This window comes from Homalodisca vitripennis, chromosome 7 (genome assembly GCF_021130785.1).
Source record: "Homalodisca vitripennis isolate AUS2020 chromosome 7, UT_GWSS_2.1, whole genome shotgun sequence".
Classification (NCBI taxonomy): domain Eukaryota; kingdom Metazoa; phylum Arthropoda; class Insecta; order Hemiptera; family Cicadellidae; genus Homalodisca; species Homalodisca vitripennis.
In genome coordinates this window covers 82,858,354-82,874,567 of record NC_060213.1, presented here as the reverse complement: position 1 = coordinate 82,874,567, position 16,214 = coordinate 82,858,354, and the positions used below count along the sequence as shown (strand labels likewise).

The window sequence follows — 16,214 nt, the reverse complement described above, 5'->3', positions numbered from 1 at the left end:
CATTGTATAATATGAAGATTTGTTTTTTGTATGTATTTTTATAAATAGCTGTCACAGTACAGTACAAATCACACAGACATATCTGGTATAATATTTGTTCAATAAATGTCTAACTTATCACTATAGCTTCATTAAACGTCGGCTACATGACGTTAATGTGATTCATGCTGTCTTTACAAAGTGTTTTAAGTATTAATCACCGAACACATAAAATTGTAAACATTTTAATGCCTTTCTTTTTGGCAATTTTTAATTTATCGCACTACACGTTTTATGATCCAAACCGACTCGCAAATTTCTATTTGACCTACCCGGGAATCGAACTCGTGATCGTCCTCGGTTAGAGCCGCAGTCTTACCCGTGCCACGGTGAAGATCATTTTTGTAATGATAGAATTTTTTATAGATGCTGACAAATTGTAAAGCCCGTTCTTTGTCGTTACTTGCAGAAGCATTTTGAAGACGGCCGATTTGTTGACAGGATAGTGTTATCACACTTCCCTCTTCATTTGTAATATCAGTCAACGTCGTTTACGAATATACGGAGGTGAGAAACCAAGAGAGTATTTGCGGCATGTTATCCATCGTTATATCGTTTTGTGCCGTTATGAGAAACAGATTTGTAACTTTCCTTAAAAAAACAAAAACAAAAAACGAAGGAAGGTTTTTAGAGCTTTTGCATTTTCTCTTTGGACACAGTAGCTGCGAGTGCTATTCATCAAGACGTGAAAACAAAATAGCTCATTCCTAGAAGTGCAACACTTGACACTTAGTGTTTCAACGAGGCTAAGTGCCTCACCTGTTCTGTGAGTGTCTTCAGGCTCGCTGAAGGGGCTGTAACATCACCTGCACGTGTTGGATTGGTCGAGTCGTATATGATAAGGATTCCCAATGATGCTTCAACCTTCACGATTGCCGGAACTGATCCATTGCGTCTTTTTATGGGGTTGCGCCAAGGTCTCCTCTGGCTCGACTCCGTTAGCTCATGAAAGAACAAGTACCGGATAAAAGCAGCTGTATATAGCCAATACTATATATGATGGTGTAAGTTAAGTGCCGGATGTACTGCAACGACTTTGAGTCTTGTTCCACGACAAGGTTTGTCTTACTTAAGAGCTTTAAGAGAACATAGTTTTAAGACGTGTTATGGTCTTGATCAATGAGATTGGTGAATGGCACATTGTGGTTTTCTCTGAAATCCTATTGTCGTATGATAGTTGTATAAGTAGACCTAAATATTTAAATTGAAGTACTCTGTCACACAGGCATGGCTAACAACAGTGGCGTAGACTTACGTCTTCTGAAATCGAGGATTTGAGCATTTACAAGGTGGTCATACAGCATTCTATCAAACTTCTTTACGATATGATTTTTCAGGTCGAAATGTCTAATTAACATTAGACAATAGTTGTGTTGTCGAATAACCAACAACAGCGTACAGGAAACTAAGAATCATAAGCCATAAATAAGGAACTAAAAATTGTTTGGAAGGGGCTCATACAGCTATCTCGGTTTTTAGACATCAGCTAATTGACTGCGGTCGACGCCATACTGTGGTTCATACCGTTCTTTGGTATTTGGTTAGTTAAACAATAGTTGGGTGCTAGTTCGGATGTTTTCATTTTATCAGGTTTAAACAAAGTCGACTCATTCCATTACTCGTGATTTAACCTATGTTTATAATTAACAAGGTGGGAAAGGCTATTGACTCTGGGGACAGGCAGCAGACGTTGGCTTGGCGAAAGAACGTTCCGGACGGAACGGTCGGTCGGTTTGCCGTGACGGCGACCAAAATAGCGGCGACCATCTCCAAGTGCGCACTTGGCCAATAGTGGTTTACTGGTCATCTTTGTGGTGGATCATTAAAACAGTGAGATCTTGGTGTAAGGAGGCAAATCTTAGGTGAAACTCGTGTTCCTTCTTCATCCACTCCATGCGTCTTGAACTTTCGACATGTCACTTTACTGCCATTTTCCCCCACGTAGCCCAGAAGTTCCTCTCTACCTCATCCCAACTCTTATAGCACTGAGAATTAAGGGAGTACATACGTTATTCTTGGTCATTCGATTATTTCCGCATTTATTAATTTTATTATTCTTTTCTGGATTTGTTAAATGTACATTTCGTTCCTACACATATTCTTCCTCCCCAATAAAACTCTTTTTTCGTGTTTACCATTGCTTTTCACATAGTTTCAGATTAATCTCCTACAGTTTCCTTTCTTTGTACAACTTTGTCTTTTCCCACTTTCATTCTTGTACGCAAGCTTATGTTCTCTTCCTTTCGTGCTTTGATCACATCTTCTCCGCCACTTCTCCAGGGGTTCTCGTCTCCTCACTTTCTTATTTAATCGAATTGTATACTTCTGCACTGTCTTCTCATCTTCTTGTGCCTTATTTCATCATGTCTAGTGTAGACAACTCCTGCAATTGCTCTTATTGCTTCGTTTTGTATAAGGTAAGTATATCTCTTGATCGACTCCCAGCAACAATTTCTCTGCAGACTCGTCAACTTCGACCTCAAACCAAATTATCTTCCAATATTCTTTCCATCTTCTAGCTGATTTTTGGGACTTTACTGCACGTTCTCTCAAGCTCAGGTCTTGAATTGGCTTTCATAAGTAGGAGTCTATGATTAGCTCCTATTGTTTCTCGCACTCGCATTGTCTTCATACAGAGATCACTAAAATTCATCAGACGCCATATCAGACGTAAAATCACCTTCCTTGCGAGAAACCTTTTATTATCATCTTCGCTTTACCAGCCTTCAAAGTCGTACTCCTACCTACAACATCATCCACAGTTAAACAATTTATGTTTCTAGGGCAAAACCGTTGTCTAAGTGTTAAAAGTTACGGCCACAACATAGAGTCAAGTGCTCCTGAGATGTACATAAACTATACGGATCTTCATTAGCCTAATTTTTCTTTTTCGTTTTGATTAATACTTCAAAGTTCCAAAACCTTCCGTAAATCCATACTTTCTCGCATTAATTCTAATTTGTCAAACTTCAGCTAATACGTAGTACTATTATTATCTCTCCAATATTTCCGACGTCGGGAAAAGGTTCACTGGTCTATAAGGTTCTACTCTAATCTGATTCTCTCTTCATTAAACTGTCAAAGAGCGCTATTGTCTTCTTCCACACATTCATAATCTTGCATCCCTTAGTATGAATATTGTTTGTTGGCTTTTAACAGAGTAGGCATTTTTATTGTTCCAAGCATTAACTTTGCTATCCTTGTCTATAATCTCATCATGACCTGGTGATTTCCTCGTTACTGCTTTTGCAAATTGTGCTCCCGTCAAAATTTTTTTAACTCCTTTCAGTTATATCACTTTAGCAGTTGATTCAGAGCTCTCTTTTCACCAGTAAAATTCATCAGGTCTTATGCCCATAACGCCTATCATCACTTCTTAGTGTCACAATAGTGATGTTGGGTTGTCAGAGATCCAGCACAGTGAGAGTGGTGTTTAATTGATTCTGACCATTCTTTTTATAACAGTTATTTATACGCACTGAATAAAAACTGAATGCTGTTTAGCTAAATGTTGGTTAAATATTTCTATATTTTATTTTGTTCTCAACTTGTTGTTTTTTTTTTTCAAGATTTTAATAAAAAAGTACAAAAACACTAGAGTGATGTGTGGGGAACACATTGATGTGTTGATTTTAAGTTGAAAATATTTCGGATTATATTTCGTTGAGTAGTGGACACTAACAACACCACTATTTTTGACCTCAGCTTCATTCGAGTGGCTCTCATTTCTGTCACATACAGTCACTGTAATTTTACAGTTCACTGTAATTTTAAAAGTGAATTAAAGTTAGACTCTTTCAGTTCTCAGGTTCCAGACATACAACGACTATAGTGTGATCTGCGATTTTCGAGCAATTACGGTTTTCTGCATAGAGTAATTGCGTAATGTAATGCATCGGTATAACGGTAAAAGCATATTCTTGTTGCGCCAGATAATCTTTATAAGAGACTTACTTGACTATACGAAATAAATAAATAATTTGGTCTTACCTATTAAATGAGAATAATGACAGTTAACAAGCTGTATCAGAGGATGCAAGATCTATGTACCAATATGCTGGTGTACGTTATTAATACATTGAAAAGTGAACATCTTCTGTACTTTATGAATGAATTATTTCACATGTTTCTCGGTGCACAGGGCGCGTTTTATCTTATAAATTGAATAATAAATGTAAAAGAATTAATAAAATACAAGATAAAATCAGTTGCTTGAAAATTATCCGACATTTTTACATGATAGTTTACTGGGGTCTTAGCACCTCTCTCGTAAATTTAAAAAATGTTACGATTAATACGCGTGTTTTTAATGCTCAAAGAGGATCTTCACAAATATTTTACTTGTAGATGCAATTTTTTCTTTAGAAGGTTACTATAGTCAGTGACGATAAAGTTCTAACTAGGTTTGAAATTGTAGTACCTACAGATACACTGTACTAACTACTCCTCTATTTGTAACCGATATCTCCGGTCGAGATCGATACAATTACAATTTCAAGTAAATAACACTTTATTAGTTGTAAATTCTTCAGTATAGCTGTACCTTATAATTTTTGAACCATCAGTTGAACACCTGAAGTTGTGAACATTGTCGGATCCACAGATCCAACCACAAATACTGTATATAGGCTACCAGATGTCTGAACCACTAAGAAGGCTGCATACACTGAATAACACAGTGAAACGAGATATGCCAATTTTTATAACATTTATCGTATGCAGAAGAAATGGAGGGAGGCGAAAAGGAATATCTAGAGGTTTTTATAACAATGACCACAAGTCTTGCAAGAGAGACTAATACGTATAACATACACTATCATTGATCATTGAGGAATGGGCCAGTCTCAAGTTCAAGGATCTTTGCAATTTGATCTGACTACTAGAAGTTGCAACCACTTCACCTAGACAGCTACTGATTGTTGTAAGGAAAGCCACTGTAGCCTCAAGAATCTGTAATTTTGTATGTAGCAGAAGACTGAATAGTGAAACGAAAGTTGCCAGGTTCTATAACACTGCTTGTGTACAGAAGATATGAAGGGAGATGGATTGGAATATGTCGATGTTTATATAACGATGACCACAGGTCTTACAAGAGAGACCAATATAACAGACACTATCAATGGTCTGATAGGGTTCTAGGACCTTGCAATTTGATCTGACAACTAAAAGTTGCCACCACTTCACCAAGACAGCTACTGATTGTTGTAAGGAAAGCCACTATAGCCTCAAGAATGAGTAATTTTGTAGTTAGCAGAGAAGACGGAATAGTGAAAAGAGGGTTGCCAGGTTCTATAACATTGCTTGTGTACAGAAAAAATGAAAGGACATGGATTGGAATATGTTGAAGTTTATATAACGATGACCACAGGTCTTGCAATAGAGGCAAATATAACAGACAGCTCATTGAGGAATGGGCCAGTCTCAAGTTCAAGGATGTTTGCCATATGATCTGACAATTATACCACTGCCATTACTTCTAACATGCAACCACGGAGTGCGGCGAGGAAAGCCAAGAGTCTTGAAATAGGCTACATACAACCAAGGGCAAAAAAGAAAGTGCGTCAGTGATTTCTCATCGGTCAGACGCTGAAAAACTGCGAGAAAAAGCAGGGATGGGCTGTTGGCCGGTGTCCACAAGAGCATTAAGGTCTAGGCCCCGACACAGACCTGGATGTCGCTGTTGTAAATCTGCTGACCGACTTCGCGAATAGACCAGGTGCTCCGCTTGCCCTGCTACTGGCCTTGGCCAATTAATTTGTCTCTGTTTACGAGACCAACTGTTGCTGGTAAGAGAATTGGGTTACCCAGGCGTGCACTAGCGCAGATTCCGAGAAACGATATTAATAACCTCTGTCTTGTGGTGAAGTCACCACATTTGTAGCAAAACACACAGTCTCTTGGATTTAATTTTGTGAAAGGCTTGTCTTGTGGGGTTCTCAGGAAAATTGTTAAGTAGGGGTTTCTGGACTTTTCAATTTCCTTTGAAAGTCTTCTGACTTTTTGGGAGTATCAACAAGGCTATGTGCCAAAACCCTCTTTGCCACTTAGGACGACTGGAAACCGTCATCTTTATACCAGAGTTGATGAAATCTATAACTGCTCGGGTACCAACCTGAATTTCAAATTTTAAATTTATACGAGTACATATTGGCATATACTTTTGAAGTACAATCTTTACGCTTTTGTGTTAATATCGTAACCTACGTAAGATTTAATGTGCTGAATTTTGATATTTCAGTGTGTAACAAGTAATTGAAAAATTTTATTTTTTCATCATGTAACGGAGGATATTGCTTTTATTAGGAACAGTAATATTTGATCGACTCCTAAATACAGCAACAATTTTGTACTTGTTACAGAAAATGTAGGGCTGTGCAGTCCTGCCACAAATTAACTGTTTACAAATTAGATCTGTTTATTCTAACTGAAGCTTTTACTTTCTGGAATATTATTTTAAGAATCTTTTTTCGGAAGTTATGAATGAAGCTATTGCCAACTTGCCCTATTTTATCATACATGTTAATACTTTTATTTCATTGTCATTGTTTCATTGCAATGCTGTGCCGTAATCAACAATAAAATAAAAACTGTTGAGTTTTTAACAGATTTTTCTATGTAAAAATACTCTTGAGGTTATTTATATAGTTTTAGGAATTGCTATTGTTAGAAGACCACTGTTTATAGTTTTTATTTAGAAATAAATGTTATATTGGCGGTGCTTGCGGTCAAATATATCACTGTACAAACAGCCGAGTTCCAAGCCAGTGTTGGTGTTGGCAGCAACACAATTACACCTCTTCCTCTCCGATATGTTGACTCTGGCTCTCGATTGGTTTTTAACGATGTCAGGATACTGCTTTGAACACTCGTAGATAGAAGAGACATCTCTGTAATAGGCAGCTTAAGTTTATCTGATACAATCTGGTAGGACGATGCCCTTGGCACAATATACTCGTACTGTGTGTCCAGTACACCTTCCAACTATAGTTGTTGGATTTCTTACATCAGTCTACAGAACTGTGATAGCGCGTGATTCAGTGGGTTCCACTTTAAATTGCTGTGAGTAAAATTATGTTATAAATAATCATTTAATGCAACATCACTGACATGTCCCGAGTCTTAGATAAAGGATAGGATCTGTTTTATTGCAAATGGCTAAAAAGTGTGCGTGCATGAATGAAGGATTGCCTGTTATCCCAACCGTTATCCTTAGACGGACGAAATATAAATAAGAGTCACATACAGCGTATTCCAATGTGATCTGTAGGTAGGTCCTTCCAACTTGTGACGGTGAACGTTTCATGCTGACAGCTCAGTCATTGCACTAGTCACGTGGCTCTTGGATATTAGAGAACAATGCCTAAATTATAGTGACGAGCACTGACGCTAGTTCGTAAAACAACTGACGTTACAAAGTCGTTAGTGTTTTACTACTCCGGAATCAATTTAAGAGCATCCGCCAATAAGAGCATTTCCACTTGTGATTACGTATTTAATACAGTACCTTGACGTTGAATGTATTCCTGAGAATCTTCTCATTTGGATAGTCCTTGGAAAATCTGACGCTATAGTCTCCAGTGTTTAACTACTCCAAAATCAATTTAAGAGCATCCGCAAATAAGAGTATTTCCACTTGTGCTTACCTATGTGATACAGTACCTTGGCGTTGAATGCTTTCCCGAGAATCTTCTCATTTGGATAGTCCTTGGAACATCTGACGCTATAGTCTCCAGTGTTTAACTACTCCAGAATCAATTTAAGAGCATCCGCAAATAAGAGTATTTCCACTTGTGCTTACCTATGTGATACAGTATCTTAACGCTGAATGCTTTCCCAAGAATCTTCTCATTTGGATAGTCCTTGGAACATCTGACGCTATAGTCTCCAGTGTTTAACTACTCCAGAATCAATTTAAGAGCATCCGCAAATAAGAGTATTTCCACTTGTGCTTACCTATGTGATACAGTATCTTAACGCTGAATGCTTTCCCAAGAATCTTCTCATTTGGATAGTCCTTGGAGCATCTGACGCTATAGTCGTTAGTGTTTTACTACTCCAGAATCAATTTAAGAGCATCCTCTAATAAGAGCATTTCCAATATTGTGATTGCCTTGGTAATACAGTATCTTGACGCTGAATGCTTTCCCAAGAATCTTCTCATTTGGATAGTCCTTGGAGCATCTGACGCTATAGTCTCCAGTGTTTTACTACTCCAGAATCAATTTAAGAGCATCCTCTAATAAGAGCATTTCCAATATTGTGATTGCCTTGGTAATACAGTATCTTGACGCTGAATGCTTTCCCAAGAATCTTCTCATTTGGATAGTCCTTGGAGCATCTGACGCTATAGTCTCCAGTGTTTTACTAATCCGGAATCAATTTAAAAGCATACGCTAATACTAGCATTTCCACTTATGCTTACCTGTGTAATACAGTACCTTGAAGTTATCCCAAAAATTTTTTCATATCTAAATGTTTACATAGTATCCTGAACATACTGGTGTGCTAGATGAACGTCTATTATTAAGAGTGTTTATCAAACCAATAGGTGCTATGGTTAATGTTGTGCAAGTGATTTTGGGTTTAGAAAACATTTGTTTATGTTAAATTCATATTCCTTTAAGGGGGTTCAGTATGGAAAACATAAAACAATTTCAATTTTCATTTTTATAATATTTTAATATTCTAGTTTATTTTCTGAAGAATTTGTTGAAACAATTTTAAAATCCGATGTTGGGAATTATTTTAATTTAATTTTTTATATACTACACATCGAACATTTTAGATAACCAGGGAAACTTAGGTATTTATTATAGTACTACTATTTTATCTTGCTATGCAATTATTTAGTTTTAGGAGTTGGTAGACCTGATTTGTGCGCAAAATAGCAGAACATTTTACAGCTGTTGTTGGTTACCAGAAATGTTGTTGTGTTTCGTTTAAAAGTAATTCTTGTTTTGTTGGTTGAATACGGTGTTATTCGTTTGAATTGCACGTTATATTTTCATAATGCCCAGAAGTACACGAATCTTTAAGAAAAGAAGAAGTGAATTTTGCAAGAAAAGAGTGAGTGTAGTATCTATAGTAGTTGCAATGCAGGTGTTTTAGAAGTTGGGTTAGAAGAAAATGAGATCACTGCAAGGCCACCTAATCATAATGATCCTCATTATGTTTTCATTAAGTAACAAATCCTGAGTGAATTAAAGTAGACCATTTAAGTAATGTTGTAATCAGACCGAATAAAAACAACTGAAGATAAAAATTTGGAATTCTTTCTTAACGAAATTAATTGTTTATTTTTATAAATAAAAAAACACCCTGAAACTATAAACTCCTGTTAATAGTTTCTAAGTTGTTTTTATTTGGATATGATTAGTTCCCTTTTTTAGATGCTTGCAATTTCAAGTGGAGTCGTCAAAGAATTTTTTTAATTTTCTTTGTTCAGGGAAATTTCCTTTGTTTTGGCCGCTTATTTATCACATCCATGTTAAATGTTTAATCCGTGCTGATAGATAGCAATGTAAATGTTAGCACTGCCATTCAGTGCTGCAATCTAAGGAATATCTTTATTAAAATATTCTGCACTGACTACCTACAGCTGACAAGATAGCATTGGTTGTCTTGTCAGTGCTGCCATCTAACTCGTGATTTAAATTAGAACATGCTCAGTGGTTATAATTATTCTTGGAAAAGTCTGTCGTCAACTAGCGATTTAAATGTTAGCATTAGCTTTTAGTGTAGCAATCTAAGGAATATTTGTATTTATCTACAGCTGTCAAGATTGCATTGGTTGTCTTGTCAGTGCTGCCATCTAACTCGTGATTTAAATTGGAATATGATCAGTGTCTATAATGATTCTTGGAAAAGACTCCGTCGTCAACTAGCGATTTAAATGTTAGCATTAGCTTTTAGTGCTGCATAAGATATGCTTCTGTAAAAGGTTCTTGTATCAGACTCAATCAACAGTTGGCAATGTATATATTAACGCTGGTTGCGCCAGTGGTGCGATCTAAGGAGTATCTTAAATTGCATTGTGCTTAAATGATGTAAGGGTTCTTATAACATATTGAAATATGTAAGTGACAGTAAAGTTCAGCACTGGCTTTAAGTGTTGCAATTTCTAGCTTATTTGTAATCGAGGGTATACGCGTCAACTGCTGTAAGGGTTCCGGCAACAGACCCAAATCTGAATTTGTGGTTCAAATGATCAGGATGATAAGACGGGTGCTGTACGTGCTGAGTTGATAACTGAGTGAGTGATGATGTCATGAGGTCAACTAGCGGAAACACACTATCAGTATATCAGTAATCTGTAGAAATGTTCGTGTCTGATGAACCCGATAGTTGTGCTTGTTCAATCGTTAGTGGCTCTGAGATTTCAAAAGGCTAATGTTTTCCCCACTTACGGAGATTAGTGTTTATAGATGATGGGAACAGGCCAACGGTTAATGTGTGTTATCACTATGGAACTAGTAGTTATATTTGTGATTCCTAAAATAATCGCCAAAGATAACGCTTAAAATTAGTTAGGCAATCTGTGTTTTGTTTAGGATATGTTTTCAAATTGTCTTAGTCGTAGCATACTGTTTTCTAACTTATATCTCCTTAAAAAATTCAATTTTCTTAAGTTAGAAATACATAACACTCGGCTTCTGTCGTTCTTTCTTAAACCTGGTTGCAAAATTGCTCAAAATAATATGAATATTTTCAATGCCTAGTTCCCTCCTGAGTTACATAAAAAACGTGTTTTCTGTAGGAAGGCATAAAATAATAAACAATACTAAATTTAAAAATATTTACCCAACCAAAAGCTTATCACACCATTCTAAACATCTTACATTCTAAACATCTTATTTGGATGGAAGAGGGCCAACTTGAACTTCGTACCGACGACTACTTCGTATTGATTACTTTCCAATTGGACGAAAAACAACATGACGTCAAACTTGAACGTGAGTGCAACTAATATGTTTTCCTAACCCTGAGTTGCTTTTGCTCTTTATATACTCCTATGTACAGTGATTATACTCCTTGTTCAGATTTGCGGCTCTGCTAAAAAATGTGCTAAGATATTCAGAATTGAGAATAGGTTGCAACAAGAAAAGATCTAAGATATATCAAGGCGTGTACAACTCAAGCATAGCAATATTATAAGAGAAACTCTTTATTTCGCTATGACACAAAAAGCCACAGTTCGTTCTAGCCATTCGTTAGTTCAGATATGAATGGCTACTCATCCTCGTTGGTATTTTTTTTTACCATTTAGCTCTACCGAAGTATAATCGCGGAAGATGATGTCATTCTCCCTTGAAATAAAATATACTGTATGTAGGATCGTCTGTGACAGTCCTTTTTTGTTTGCTCGTTCAAATTGGACACTCAAGATATTAACTTTCTGATTAGCATGATTTTCTGCACTAGACATTAGCAAAGTCCATTACTTAATCGTAATTTGCTGAGACCCGAGTTCATAGAAATATAACCGCACTCAGACAAATATCCATGTACTGTACGAATATGTACATCATTAAACCTGCGGGATTGTAATATGGATCATTCATGAGTGGACAGTTTGTAATATGGATCATTCATGATTGTACGATTTGTAATATCGATTATTTATAATTTAACAGTTTGTAATATCGACTATTCGTAATTGGACAGTTTTAATATCGATTATTCATTGTTTGCCTGTTTATAATATCGATTATTTATTGTTTGACTGCTTATAATATCGATTATTCATGGTTTGACTGCTTATAATATCGATTATTCATTGTTTGACTACTTATAATATCGATCATTCGCGATTGGACAGCCCCAGTCGGTAATGAGTGACCTTGAGCGAAGCGAATCCGAGTCCTATGCGTTTTCCTGGCAACTGGTCCGCATCCTTTTACATTTTTAACGCCCAGCCGGACTGAATCGATTGCACGACGAGTCGAGGATTCACGCTTCCACTTCCCGCCCGCCGAAGGGCGCGCGATCACTCGACAAGAAACCGCGCCGCGCCGTATCAACGCGATGTCGCTAGGCAACGGTAGACGCGGATGTCCCGCTCCCGCTGCCGCAGCGCCGCGTGATGCTGAGTCACGTGGATCACTCGGCCTGTCTCGTTAATGTCACGAGAATGAACCAATTGAATTGTTGATGTCAACAGGTGTTTTGGTAACCACGTGACTATCGTTTGTCAGTGTTATACTCGGTGCCTGTTGCGGTGCTGCAGTTCCTGCGGAATTATTGCGGAGAGGCACGGTGAAAGGCGCTTAAGAAATTTAATGAATCTCAATTCCGTCATAATATTTTCATATTCATAGCGGATATAATATGAATGGCAAACTTTATGAATTGCTGAAAGGGTCCGTCATGTCCACATAAGGATAGGTCAACGTGTACATAATTTTAAATTGTATATAAAAAATAAGATTGTAATTGTGTTTTGTAATAAAAATAAAGAAATATGGAAGACTTTAAAAAATGTATAAGTGCTATAAACAAGGTTAAAGGAGATTGGTCCACGTCCATAAGTGCTCTAGGTACAGGGTCGCTGAAACCTGTTATATCCATAAGAATATATGCATTGTCTTCCATTAGAAACCTCGTTGTTGTTGCCTTATGGAAACAGCAAAGTTGTGAAATTGTAGTTTAGATCTTCCTAACTGCACAACTCCAAAATGAAGTCCTAGTTGCACAGCAGAACGAAGATTTTTGCCATTAGTCACCATTCTCATAATACTTTAATAACATAACATTTTACAAGGAATCTGAAATTTTTTAGAGATAACAAATATATTCATTGCAATACCAGATTGAGAGGAAACTCTTATTGGCCGTGCAGCCTACATGGCAACAATACGTCTTGACGGAAATGACACTCATGTTAAAGAATGTACCATCCGCACTGCTAACCTTTGTATGCCGTCATTCTAGCCTTTCATTTCAAGTCGTATTATTGGAACGTATCATTGTTATGCTTCTTAATATCCTGGTGATTACAGACTCTCTTCGCTATGTGTGGATGAATTCTGTATGAAGTTCGTTGAAAAAAATTTTCAGGTCTATTAGTTCAATAGTTTACAACAAAATCACAGTTTTTTATACTTTCATAATAACAAGTGTTTTGTATAGAATATTGGTATCAAGAAACGTGTTCGATGTAAAAAATAAAATGTTTTTGCTTACTAATACCGTAGAAATGTTATAAACACACTAAGTACATTTGGCTGTAAGGTGCACACGAATATGGGGTAAAATATTTCTGAAGCCTATTTTATACCATCGTTCCGCAAAGTAAAGGACCGTACAGCATATCTGATCTTAATTACTGAGTTAAAAAGAGTAGTACAGATCATTGTGTTTGAATTATTAATCAACATTTTACGCGTGACGTACTTGCTCTGTGTTGTTTGAAACGTTGCAAAATCTAGTGCAAAAGCATACTTACGCAAGTTATACTGTCAATCGCCAGTTAAACGAGATCTGATAGAAGATGATGGTTCCGATAATGACTGGGATTTATTTGTCGACTCTGAAGTGACGACGGTTCCTTATCTGCCACTTTGACAGATAAGGACCATTCGATTGATCTTGATAAGATGAAGCGATACAATACGTATTGATAAAGAAGTTGTCATTCATATTTGTTGCATTTGAATCCGTTCTCCCTTTAAGCGACTAGAGCAGTGACAAGTAAGTTCTGTAGTATAATTCGATTAGTGGTATTTGCTGTATTTATTTTTGTGTGCAATGGTTAACCGTTTCTTGTGTTTTAGCTGCTTTGAACTCGTATTGTGTTCTATAGTATTAGCAAGTTAACAGTCGCTAAGCAAGCGTACCATGCTACACTATGTGCAATCTTATTGAAGGCTTAAGAGCATGTTTTTTTAATTCAAAATGTTTTTGTATTCTCTGAAAAAAAGCTTTCTACAATATTGTATGGGTAAATTTTAGTTATACTGTTGTCAATTAGGGAATGCGGCTGGACCTAGTGTGGGGTGGTGGGTGGTGCAAAGCAACATGACTTAGCTCTTCGGCCGCACTTCCGTTTTGATAAAACTGTAGTATAGTTGTTGATCGGTTTTGCCGGCAGTAAATTTTGGTTTCCACTGACAACCTAGTTGTGAGTCATCACCAGACGGGATACAGGCGGTACCCGCTGTGTTGGCCAAACTGGGCAAACTGTTCTGCGTAGTTAGCGCTCAGCTTACCAGCCCACGGATTCGAGTTCGATTTTCTCTTCGGGAATAGCATTTTCACACGCTAACATATGATGAACGGTTGGGCTACAGCTTCTAGTCATATGTACAAGAAGTGAAAAGTAAGGTATTTGATGACTTGACATGATAAAACACTCTCCAGGAAAGTTCCAACTGTATTTATGTTGGTAAAAGAGCAGTTACTGATTTTTATAGAATTTAGCTCGTCAAGAACCGAATGAAACTTATGTTCTTGTAGTACGGCTTGTGCTGTACGTTGGTTCTGGGCTTTTCGTTGCTGTCGCTGCACAGTATAGTCTCCGTATTGTTCCGTGTGTGACTGTTGGAATTGGCCAGTCTGAAAATTTCCTCAAGGAAGGTTTTCACGTTTTGTCGCAGGGTTTAGTGACAGCTTAAGCTACGCTAAACTGCTATGAGAGTCTTGTGTTGTCCTGTCACAGCAGCGGCATATCCTCGGCTGGGGATTGTGGGATGAATGTGAACCCCTTCTCGAAATTAGCTCACAGAATAATGCCTTTACTATACGTCGATGTACATATATTTTTAGTTGTTGATAATATTGCTAATTTACATATTATGTAGTAGTCTACGAATAAATGTTACAATATATTCTCTATATGGTTTTTATTATATAGACGTATACTTGTATATCTGCGGTAATTGATATTCGGGGCGCGCCTCTATCACCGAATGGAGTACTCGTATAGAGTACTACATCGATCTCCAGAATCCTCTTGTCTTTTGTTTCCTTCAAAACACGTTGATGTTTAGATAGATTTGTACGTTTTATAAGGGAGACATTGTTATATGAGTTTACGCGATTTTTTAGAAAGTTTTGTTAAAATGTTATTCATTCAATTTTTATTACTTTTAAATTAATTATACTACATTTCGACTTTGTGTGTTCTAATATATGGGCGCACATTGTGAATAGATAAAATCTATTTAATACATTATTTTTACGTGTAGAGAATTTGAGCTTAGTTAAAGAGTGCGGTGAAACGTCGCCCCGAGGCCGTCACACAGTCCAGAGCGTGGCGGACGTTGGCAGCGAGACGTGAAAGCCGTGTTCTGTACGGTACGTAGGTAGCTGCCAACTGCACGGCTCTGACGAAACGTCGTGCTCGGGTGAATCACGATTGGCTAAATTTTTGGCACTTAGTTAATACTCCCAGGCTGTAACCGTACACTGCCTGGCCCTCGAAAGAAATGCTAGAATCGGGCGAAATTTATTAACGCGACACTGAAAGCATACATTCAAGCTTTCAACGCCAACTTTTGTTTTCTTGAAGATGAAATCTGCGTTTTGAGGAGCACACACGCACATTCAAAAATTTTCTCAACCACATTTCATGGTTTCTTAGTGAGATTCTTTATATTGTTTTTTATTGTTACAGTAAGATTCTTTATATTGTTTCTTAGGGTGTAGTAGGCTTCTTTATATTGTTTCTTATTGTGATTGCATGCAATTGGAAACCATCAGATTTGTATGCGTTAAAAGCACCCAAAAAATCCTCCAATGTATTCCAAAACAATTGCTCGCTACTATCAACGTTAACCTTTGCTGTAAAGCGAATTTTCCCCTTTTACTAGTTCGAGATTGGTGCTTATAAATAATTTCACACAGCTTATATGTAGTCAGTAGCGGTGTTACAGTTACCACTTAAAACACCGATAAGGATGTCCAGTGTTATTTTAATTTCAAATTTCCTTTCGTAATGGAATATTTATCTCTAAATCATTATTCTTTGTTCACAGGTATGTTTACGAGTCTTGTGCAGTCGGTTTGTAAGTTTCTGAAACTGAAATCCTTGAAAAAGAAGGTAAGTCCTGGTCGTGTTGGAAATTTTTTATGTTTTTCTCTATTTTCTAGATTCTTGTATTGAGGCTAAAACTGTTAATTAACAATGCTTATAGACAGATTGTGGTCGTTTCGCAGAAAGAAACCAACACTGACGC

At 37.0% G+C, this 16,214-nt stretch overlaps 1 protein-coding gene across 4 annotated transcripts in view; it reads left to right on the top strand.

Moving 5' to 3' along the window:
- The window catches only part of LOC124366007 (protein fem-1 homolog CG6966), a 92,967-nt gene that overhangs the window by 10,614 nt on the left and 66,139 nt on the right, over positions 1–16,214 (top strand). For 2 of the 4 annotated variants that reach the window (XM_046822198.1, XM_046822196.1), the window contains exon 1: positions 16,014–16,078. The exons of the other annotated variants lie outside the window; for them this stretch is intronic. In XM_046822198.1, the coding sequence (XP_046678154.1) occupies positions 16,016–16,078 (63 nt within the window). In that variant the 5' untranslated portion in view covers positions 16,014–16,015. Of the gene's footprint in view, positions 1–16,013; positions 16,079–16,214 lie in introns of those variants that run through there. 4 annotated transcript variants of the gene reach the window in all.